Consider the following 10159-nt stretch of genomic DNA (forward strand, 5'->3'; position numbering starts at 1 on the left):
TCTAGAACTGAGAGAGAATTTCTGTTGTCTTAAGCCAAAAAAAAAAATCTATCTGTATCTATATATAGATACCCACCTATTAACATATATGCGTAGATATAAATACGCACACTGATATATATCTGGGAGACAGCGGCAGGGCCAAATAGCCAACGTTTACTCTTTAAGGAGCCCTAATTAAGATGCTACTGTGCTATGTTTTTAAAACAAAAGTCATACTTTTTACCTAAATCTCATCAACCATCTGAAATAAATCATCAATTTTAGAACATTTACGTCTAAGTTAAGTTTTTAAAAGCAAGAACATTCCTTCAAGGACAAAATAATCTTCACACTGGAGCAGAGCCAACCTTCTGGATATATGGAAACAGCTTGGCAACTATGTTGTCTGATATGTCCTCGGCGGTCACCAGAGCAGACACGATGGTAGAAGCATAAAAAGTTAAGAGCACCCTCAACTGAGCTGAACTCCCAGGATACTCGGCAAAAACCTGGAACAGACGACACATACAAAACATATTTAAGAGTGAAAGGCCAATTCGATAAAAGTTTAAAAATATTTATAGCTCTCAACTACTTAAGGCTGACATTTTCATTTTTACCATATACAACAGCAAATACACAAATTCAGTGAATCGATTAAATATGACAAGAATGAACGATCTTCCTAACATTTTCTGATCGTATCTTTAAACTGTTTAAACAGTCACTATAAGTAGAATTTGGCAAGGAATAATTCATTTTTGTAGAAAAGTGCCTTCGGTGATGAAAGACTGATCCCACAGCTCAGCCCTGAACAGCAGGTCATTTAGCAAAAGCACCCGTATTCCTCCGAAGGCCTCGACATGTTTTCTGCACTCGGAGCAAGCCAGCTTTTAATGGAATTACAGTCATGAAACAGTATACTACTCACCTTCACAGACTTCGTTACCAGACTACAAATGAAATCCATGAAGCCGAGGTCTTTGTAGCAGTGGGTAACCAAAGTTCCTTTAGCTAAGGGCACTCCCGATTGCTGTTACAGACAGAACCAACTATTACTAAGAACAGTCATTGACTCATCATTATTTTTAAAGTAACTACCATAGTTACAGCTCTATAATGCTGCATGGTTCACAAACCCAAAACACAGTCTCTCCTTATAACTAGTGGCAGAGATCAGAGTAACATCTAAAGTTGTGCAAACTTCAGAAATTTAAGGTTAGCAATGAGGGTAAAGATACTCAGTAAAAAATGATTACTTATTACGTGTTGAGTTGCGTTATGACATATTTATCTCAACCTGGATCCTCTAGATTCTTAGCAACTCTACTGGTTAGACTTAAGTATTTCCTGCTTCTCTTCATTTCTGACTTTTTAAAAGCTCTTTAGTTCCAAAATTTAAAATGCCAGACAGTATGGAACAGTAGAAAGACATAAGCTTTAAAAGCAGATCTGGATTCAAATCCCAACTCTGCCACTTTACATGAACTCTGGCAAGTAAATTAATTCTCTAAGCCTGTCCTCATCTATAAAAATGGAGTTTTGTGAGAACCCAAGATAATATATGTAAATTGCCTAGCCTGATATCGGGTGCTAAATGACAGCCAGCTATTATTATACTACTTTCAACTGGAAGTTAGGAAATAACTGGGGGGTGATACTTCGGGCACTAACGACACTATTTTTCTAAAGTACATCTCTTAATCAAGATTTGTAATAATTATAGATAATGTGTCATTCAACAATACCTTAACTGGCAATAACCAGAACCACTTGTGCTTTGAATTATTAATTTTCAGAAGCTGTATAACCCGCACAAATATTCTCGTCTCGTGGTATGGTAGGACACAAGCAATGAGACTATCTGGATTATAAAGGTGGATGTGGAACCTGAGGAAAAAGCGAACAATTCAAACTGACACAAAATTTACAGGTACATCTTTTACATGTCCAAATCATGTTACCAAAGAGCTAAAACTACTTGTAATGAATAAGAGTAAAACCAACCACATAACTATAAGCAAGATACAAAGCACTTAAACATAAGCCCTGTACTTTCTTTGAAAGTACTCCTCAGCAGGGTTCTGCCAATTCTTATGCAGTAATATTCAATATTTGATATCAAAATTTATATCTCATTTACTTTCAACTCTTTTAAATCTATTATTAATATAACTGTGAGATCACTGCAGTCAAACCAACAAAGACGCAATCAGTCAACTAGGCAGCAATGCGCAGCTTCTCTCCAAGCCCGAAGTTCACTTTCCATAGCTTTCTCGGCTTCCCTAATTATAATTCTAAAACCAAAAGACTAATTAAAAAGAAACCTCATTACTTTCTTTGAATTAAAAAAAATTATCAAATAATAACCCTACATAACTTGTCCACGAACTTCACATAACTTTGTATTCGTCCTTGCACCTAAATAACAGGACACAGGTTTATGAATTCTGTGAAGATGCATGAAATCCTTTCTAGCCTTCCAGTTCTAGCTCAAATGCTTTTCAAGATGCTTTTCCTAATTCTCCCAGCCACGTGATCCCTCTCCTGTCTGTCCATTCTCCCATTCTTTCACCTGTATCTTTCTTAAAGTTGCACACCACTCTGCCTTTTGCTAGTTTCACATACGGCTTTAGTACTAGCCGAGACGTTACCTTCTCCAGGAAGCTTTCAACTACTTCAGGCAGCAGTAAGTGTCTATCCCCGATTCTGCAGACACCTTTACTGTAGCATTTATGTCAAAACAGTAACCAAGGGCAACCTACTCATCCTTGTATCAAACTTAATGTTACATAAATAAATAAATGCAGAACTAAATACAGAAAATGCTCTTATAGTAGTTGATTTAGGGAAATTAAATGCTAGAAGACAGAAGAAAACATTACGGACTTGATTTTTTTTTTGTCTGATGAGTCTAATGTGCTGATAATCAGAAGACCCCAAATTGTTTTCTCGATGACTCCCTTGCTTCCTGAAGCAAAGTCACTTTACTACCATGCCTCCAATTAATAAAATGGAACTTCTTCTACTCTTAAAACATATATATGGGAGAATAAACAAAAACGTGATTTTTAAGCTGTGATTGACACTAATAAGTGAGAAAATAAACTGAGTGAACTGAGACAATTCCCGGTGGATAAAAGATCAGACTTTAGAAACAAACTTGTGTCTCAGAGACTTAGGAAACTTAACCCCTCTACACCTCCATTTTCTGTTATAAAACAGGGATAATACAAGTCCCTCCCATAGGAATGTTGTGAGCACTGAGATAATGTACACAAAGTGCTTACCATGGGCTCGGTGGATAAATGTTCAACACATATTAGCTACACGGTTTTTCTAAAGTTACAGTATTTTAGAGGATACTAGTACCCTCTTCTCGAACCACCGATTTGTTATTTTGGCAAGAAAGTTTAGTAATGCCCTTTGCGCCAAATATGCAGTAACAATTTGTAATGGCAAAATGACATGCGCTCCTTAGAATTAATGAGGTTCGACCTTGAGATCTTCAGTAGTTCTACTTCTCAGGATCAACAAAAATGAGTTTAACAGGAGGGCACACTTAGCTCACCCGCATCACGCTTGCCTTACCTCATCTCCAGACATCATGCTAATCTCCTACTTACAAAATTTTTCAACTTTAAATTGGTAAATGCTGTCATTATTTAATTTTTTAAAAGATCAAAATTGTTAGCCCATAATTATTTCTGTAATCCCATTTGATACCTGTGGATCAACCACTCCAGACACTTCTGTGCTGGCTTCAGTAGGAAGTAAGGAGACAAGTGAATGAGGAATAATGAAATGTTTTCATCCAGCTGTTTGTTCACCGCTTTGGTCTGAACGCTGCGCTCCAAGGTTTTTGCCAGCTGGCTGAACAACGGAGCTTCGAACCGCTCGAAGGAGGGATCGATTCCAAGCAGCTCTTCCAGGCCAGTGCATCCTAGGAAAAGGCCGGTTTATTTAACGATTACATGCTAACAAATTCATCTCATTCCTTTTTTACAATTCTACTTACCCCTAAAAATCTGATTTTTTTAAACATGTGTACAGTCACAAACTCAGATTTCTAGCTTGTCACTAAAGAACAAATTGTATTACCCCAACTAGGAGAACAAAAAGTATTTCCTGGCAAGGGCCTTTCTTTTTCTTTTTCTTTTCTTTTTTAACGTCCCCTACAATAACTAGGCCAGTCCTCTGGGAAGACTGCTCCTCCCCCCAGCCACTGCCTCCAGCCCCCTGCGGCTGGTCTCCCTCTCTACACATTAGATGACCTCCCTCGCCCTGTTTTTGCATCTGGGAAATTCAGATACCAATACGTGTACACATATAAGCATCTAGCACATAGCTGTCATTCTTCTTCCCTTAACAACTTAAGTCAACAAGTTAGAAACTGCTAAGCAAGAGAGCAGGTCAGAAAACAAGAAAATACTGCAACGTCCAGGCAAACGCTTCCAACAGCTTTGTAAGTTAAAGGGTAGCTCACCAATGGCAAAGGCGGTGTCCCTGTCGATGGTGGCCGCTTCCTTGGGGTCAAACAACAAAGAGGCAACTTCATCTCTAGATAAGAGACTGGGGTCACTCTGAGGGAGGGCGAGTCGCTGGAGCTGCTGTGCTAAGGACGTCATCTCTCACACTAGCGGATTTCTGAAGCCCGGGCTGAGAAACATACCCCCGTGAGAATTCTCTACGAAACTTAAGTCACCTCCCGCTTAACTGCAAGCAGCAAACGCCTCACGTACAAGCAGCTTCACCCCGCATCCAGCGCCGTCGCATACACAGAACCGGCTGTCCCGCACCCGCTCCGCGGACCGGGAAACGCGCGGACGCCTTCCCCTGCCCTGGTCACCACCCGACCCACAGCTCCTACTCACCGAGAGCTCGACTTCGGCAGAACGGGGCACCCCAACTCCTCACAGCAGCTCCCACATGGGGCTCCAGCCCGGCCCTCGCCCGGAAACCCGAAGCACGCCTGATTCAGCTTCCGGTTTCACGTCCTACGGCGAGAGAAGAAGTTCAAGCTTGCTGAACATGCGACGCGATGACTCCGCCTCCTTTCAGCGGACTTCCGGCGTCGGGTCCGGATGTGTCTCTCCGCTGCGACTGGCCGTCTGCGCCCTGACCGCGTGCGAAGGTTCCGGCATCTGCGTGCGCCTCAGGATTCGTAGCCCGAGTCAGTCATTCAACCTGGGCTCGCGAGCTGAGCCTCCCCGCAGATACTGGTGCCGCCGTCCGGAGCCGCGGGCCGGCCTGGCATCGCTGCGCGTTCCCGGAGGCCACCACTGAGGGCTTTTTTTTTTTTTTTCAAAATTAACCTTGAGCTATCTAAAAACTAACCCACTTCAGTTTCACAGTTCCGTGGGTTTTAACAAATGACTATGTGGCTATAACTGCTTCCCCAACCGAGACGTAGGAAGTTTTCGTGGCCCCCAAGGTGCTTCCGCCCCTCTCCCCCGCGTCCCGCTGCGGTAACCCGCACGCCGCCCGGGCCACCGAGCCTCCTGGCGTCGCTGCGCGTTAATGCTGCTGAAAAGTGTCCCTCGTGGATATGCCCTGTCCGGTCTCCAAGCCAGGTGTGGTGTGCGCTTAAAACAACCCAAATAATCTCCAGTTATTAATACAGGTCGTTCCTTATCTCTTTTTCACGTGCCTTGCAGAGAATAACGTGATTTTTAAAGTTCCGGTGGTACCTATTTCTTCCTTGCAAACAGATCTCCTAAAGGAATGTTTTTGTCCTAATGTGTCACAGGAATTTTACCTTCACAGAAGCAGTCAGCTTGGGGAGAAATGAAAGTAGTAAGAAATGAAATCCAGGCCTATTTTATTCCACAAGACATATTTACCTTTTCACTTAAAAATTGTTCACTATTTTTTCAAAAGCCTCATCAAAGCGAAAATAAAAAAGTTTCCCCGGGTATTTGGTTCCACCCTTCGTATGTCAGTTTCAATGGGATGCGGTGCCACGTGGAATTTCGCTTTGGAAGTGAACTAGAAAACTCGTTTCTAAACTAGAAGAAAGAAAGTCAGATATTCATAAATAGAACTATTGTTTAAAGCTTTGGTTTAAAAACACATCGTGATCTTGAATTATATCATTTTCTCCATTTTAAAATAATTCTTTGGATGTATTCGTGACTTTTCTGATTATTGCCTCCTCAGTGTTTGTGATTTCATGCCTGTCTTCCGGTTTGATAATTCAGTCGAGGACCAGAGCAAACTCACTCTCTCAGTTATTTGCGTTTAAAATATCGGTTATAGATCAGATGTGGCTCTGTAATTCTGTCTAAAAATGATTTTCATGGCTTTTTCTACTTTCATTAATCCCCTAATTTTATTCTATTATTCTTTTTTTAAACAAGCTCTGGCTAGTTTTATTAAAGAAAAAAAATTGCATAATTTACTTTTCACCAGTCTGTTCTGGCATGCTTCTAATGATATCAAAATCACCTGGATCAATGATAACATTTTCCACACGTTGTGCCCCATTCAATATCATCATCCCTGTAGTGATGGACACCAGTCTTGGACAACAGGGCGTAGTACTCTATCTCAGATTTCCTCAAGGCGGAGCGGTAGTCGGCAGGAATGACCAGTTTTGCTTTGTCTGATTATTTTTAGAGTCTGCTTGTACTCCAGCACACACTTTGACTTTTCAGAACAAGTTGGAGCTTAGAGCAGATCATCTCCAGAGACTTTTTTGTCTTCTTTGTGGCCACCATCTTCCTGCCTTAGGTGCAGGATGGCCCCCAACCAAGAACATAATTTTAGCTATAACTAATACATATTTCTTGATGAAAGGATAAATACTATTTCACAGACCGTGTTTTAATCATACATTCTTTCATGTGATGGGGCATTTTAAATGGTAGAATGATGAATTCTACTCATTTCCATTACTGTTCATGGCAAGGACTCTGCCCCCAAAAAAGCAAGTATGTAAGAGTGATTCGAATGAATGAATTATTCTTTAAAGGATATTCTACCTCCCTTACGCCACCCGTTTTAATCCAGAGTACAGGTGCTTTGATTCAGTCCGTGCGTGCCTTATGCCAGGCCAGGCAGGTGGTAGTAAACACAAAACCTGAGGCCTCTACTCTTGAAATACTTACATCCCACCAGGAAGAGACAGGCAGTAAGCAAACAGACAAACCAGAAAACCACCAGGTAATGTGATAAGTGCTGTGGTGACAATCACTCAACCATATGATGGGGGCGATGGAGGGAGGGCATCGCTAGTTTGAGTAGATGGGGACGGACTCTCTGAAGAGGGAACATCAAAGCTGAGACCTGAATGAGAACTCTGGAAGAAATGAAGGTCATCCCAGACAAGACCGATCTCAACATTAACTCTACTCCAGTCACCACAGGTGCCTTTCTGCCCTTCAGATACACCAAGCTCATATTTTTTTCACAGACTTATCATGACCTGAAATGATCTGATTTGTTTGCTTACCTATTTAGTTCTTGCATGCCTTCATTGGACTTCTGTCTGCATGTAGGCTGGCATGAAGCCTGCCCCAAGATTTGTGGAGCTGGGCAGGAGTACAAATGGAAACTCATCTACTGTCAGTCTTTAAAAGTTATAAATCAAGCCAACGCACTGTTAACTAGGAAATGTTATAACCTCCAATTTGACATGAAAACATTTATAATGACAAAAGAAAAAATGTTTTTATATGGATGAAAGACTGCCAAATGTGAAAGATGACAGCACTTAATTATTACTATTCCTGTCTGGGTACAGTACTGACTGGCTAATGATTTTGGTTGAGTAACAAAGATGTATATAGCTGATACATTTCCTATATATTTAGCCCATAAAAATTTGCCTTCCTGTCAGCGAAAACACCAATTATGTTGCTTAATCCAGGTTTTCGCAAATTGTGTTCTATTCACAAAAAGTATCAAAAAGATTTAAAAATAAAATTTAATTATATTCAAAGTATAGAAAGTCCGAAAATATTTTCGTAAATATATAAATCAAGTAAAAACTCAATACATTTATTTCTCATTTGTTTTCAATTTTTTCAAATGATTTATCTTCTAAGGAAACAAAATACCGATTGTAATTAACAATAAAGTTTTAAATAAAACTAAAGCTAAAGTTTAAAACATTTTTGGTAAATATTACCTTCCTAAATATTTTTATAAAAAATAAATTATTCACAAGTTTACCATTCAATATTCATCACGTTGCCAGCGTAAAGAATTGCAACACCATTCGTATTCTATCTTTACCCATTTACAAATAAGGGTCATGTGAATTGTTTGACATTGTTAAATGATCCTCAGCAACCACAAGCAGTTGTAGAGAATACTGTACTAACTCACGAGTACACCCAGAACCATAAATTGGAAACAAGAAATTACACGATTGGAACTACTTAGAAATAATACTTCATTATGCAAAAATCTGTTCTTTTCATGAAGTCTGAAAGAAGAGCATGTCAAGTTCATCGGTTTATTTTCTCCTCCCCAAGCACTTCTGCCTTCAAATCCCCACTGCGCTCTGCACCAGGGGCAGCACAGTCCACACACCTTCAGAGCATTCAAACAGGGTTGTCTTATGTGCAGACACAAGACAAGAAGCCTGCTTCCCTGAAGCTTAGACACATAAATCAGACAAAGGACGTTTGAGGTTACAGGTTATGCGACAGCAGCGCTAAATGACAGGTTTAGAGAGACAGCCTCCTGCTCTTTTTAGTAAATTTATTTTTTATGTATTTGTGATATGCAGGGTGCAGGCCTTTCCCTGGTTCAAGGGTGGTGTTGAAGGCAGGGCTTTCTCCTGCTCACTGCTAAACCCTGTTACAAAGGGCCTGAGACATGATTGACAATATATTTATTGGCTGAACAAGTGAAAAATGAATGTTCAAGAAATGTGTATAAGAATACAAATGAAGGAAAGTAGCATTGTTATAGGGATAATTGAGAATTTTCTAACTATAATAAAAGTAAACTGTTCCAAAACTTCAGAATTTTATTTGTAGTAGATTATTTGTATCATATAACACAACGGATGGCATATTGTCTACTTAAAACATATCTATTGATGAGAAATGAAATAAGAGGCATATATTAGCAATGTAAATTCAGCATGTGAAATCTCCGTTTTGGTAGTGCCGGCAAATAACATGAGTAAATTCAGTGACTGAAAAATTAAGTAGCTTTTTCTCCATATTGTGTCCCCCCAAAAAAGTCACTTAAATTCTTATGAATTTTGTGACTTTTAATCTTATCACCAAAAAGTACAATGATCTTTCTGATTATTTTGAAATGCACTAGGGGGGAGCTGGGAGTTGAGAAAAATGATTTGGAAATCTACGGAGCGAGTGCCTGCTCTACCTACAGGGACCAGCAGATGGCACCTAAGCAGTTTCCTGGTCTCCAGTGCATCTGGCAGTATCGCTGGGCGCCTCAGGTGGACCAGAAATTTTCAAACTTACGAAATTTGAAAATTGTGTACAATTATACAGAAAGCGGTTCATTAAATCTCCCATATATTATAAAATGCAATAAATAGTGCTCTCAAGCATTATTTAGAGAACTGCAGGACTTAAAAATGTTTAGATTTTCTTCACTAATGAAGTTCATTTGAAGCCATTTGTTTATTCAGCACTAACTTGGAAATGTGGGCAGCCCGAGTCCCACTCCCCTCACCTCATTCACTTCCACTGAGCACCTGCCACTGGGATGTTTTTTTTACTGATGAGGGTAATGGTGAAGTAGAGAACTGGGGATGCCAGCAAGATAAAATTAATAGAATATAATGGCAAAGAGTTATCAGAAAGTCCAGGGAAGTTTGCGGAGGGGGCGCACAGGACTTGATGCTCTGTGAGCAGCATTTGAAGAATTTAGGGTAGAGAGAGAGACAGTCGAAGAGAAGGGCAACTCCCTGTGTGTAATATTAGATAGATAGGCAGTAGGTAGAGAGAAAAAATAAAATTTTTGCTTCGCGCGACATTTGGATTCTCCCTGTGGTATTCTTAAAAGATTTGTATGAAGATTTCAATTTATTTTCAGTTCTATTTGGGAGCCAGACTAATATTTCTTATAATATAACTGTATACTATAGTTACTTTCAAGACCCAGTAAGCCAGTCTGCTTTTATGTGGGTTATTAAAGTATGGTAAATAACAAGACAAAAATATCGTTATTTTATAGTGACATCATTATA

General features: G+C 39.9%; 1 protein-coding gene across 2 annotated transcripts in view; it reads right to left on the minus strand.

The window, feature by feature from the left end:
• HEATR1 (HEAT repeat containing 1) overlaps nt 1-5013 on the minus strand; it is a 41855-nt gene extending 36842 nt beyond the window's left edge. The window contains exons 1-6 of one of the 2 annotated variants that reach the window (XM_039850319.1): nt 4857-5013; nt 4469-4641; nt 3709-3925; nt 1731-1872; nt 914-1015; nt 351-491 (exon numbers count right to left, since the gene is read on the minus strand). In XM_039850319.1, the coding sequence (XP_039706253.1) occupies nt 351-491; nt 914-1015; nt 1731-1872; nt 3709-3925; nt 4469-4610 (744 nt within the window). In that variant the 5' untranslated portion in view covers nt 4611-4641; nt 4857-5013. Of the gene's footprint in view, nt 1-350; nt 492-913; nt 1016-1730; nt 1873-3708; nt 3926-4468; nt 4642-4856 lie in introns of those variants that run through there. The other variant, XM_039850320.1, reaches the window with a different exon arrangement.
• Nucleotides 5014-10159: the final 5146 nt, after the last annotated feature.

Source organism: Pteropus medius, unplaced genomic scaffold (assembly GCF_902729225.1).
Source record: "Pteropus medius unplaced genomic scaffold, Ma_sr-lr_union100, whole genome shotgun sequence".
Classification (NCBI taxonomy): domain Eukaryota; kingdom Metazoa; phylum Chordata; class Mammalia; order Chiroptera; family Pteropodidae; genus Pteropus; species Pteropus medius.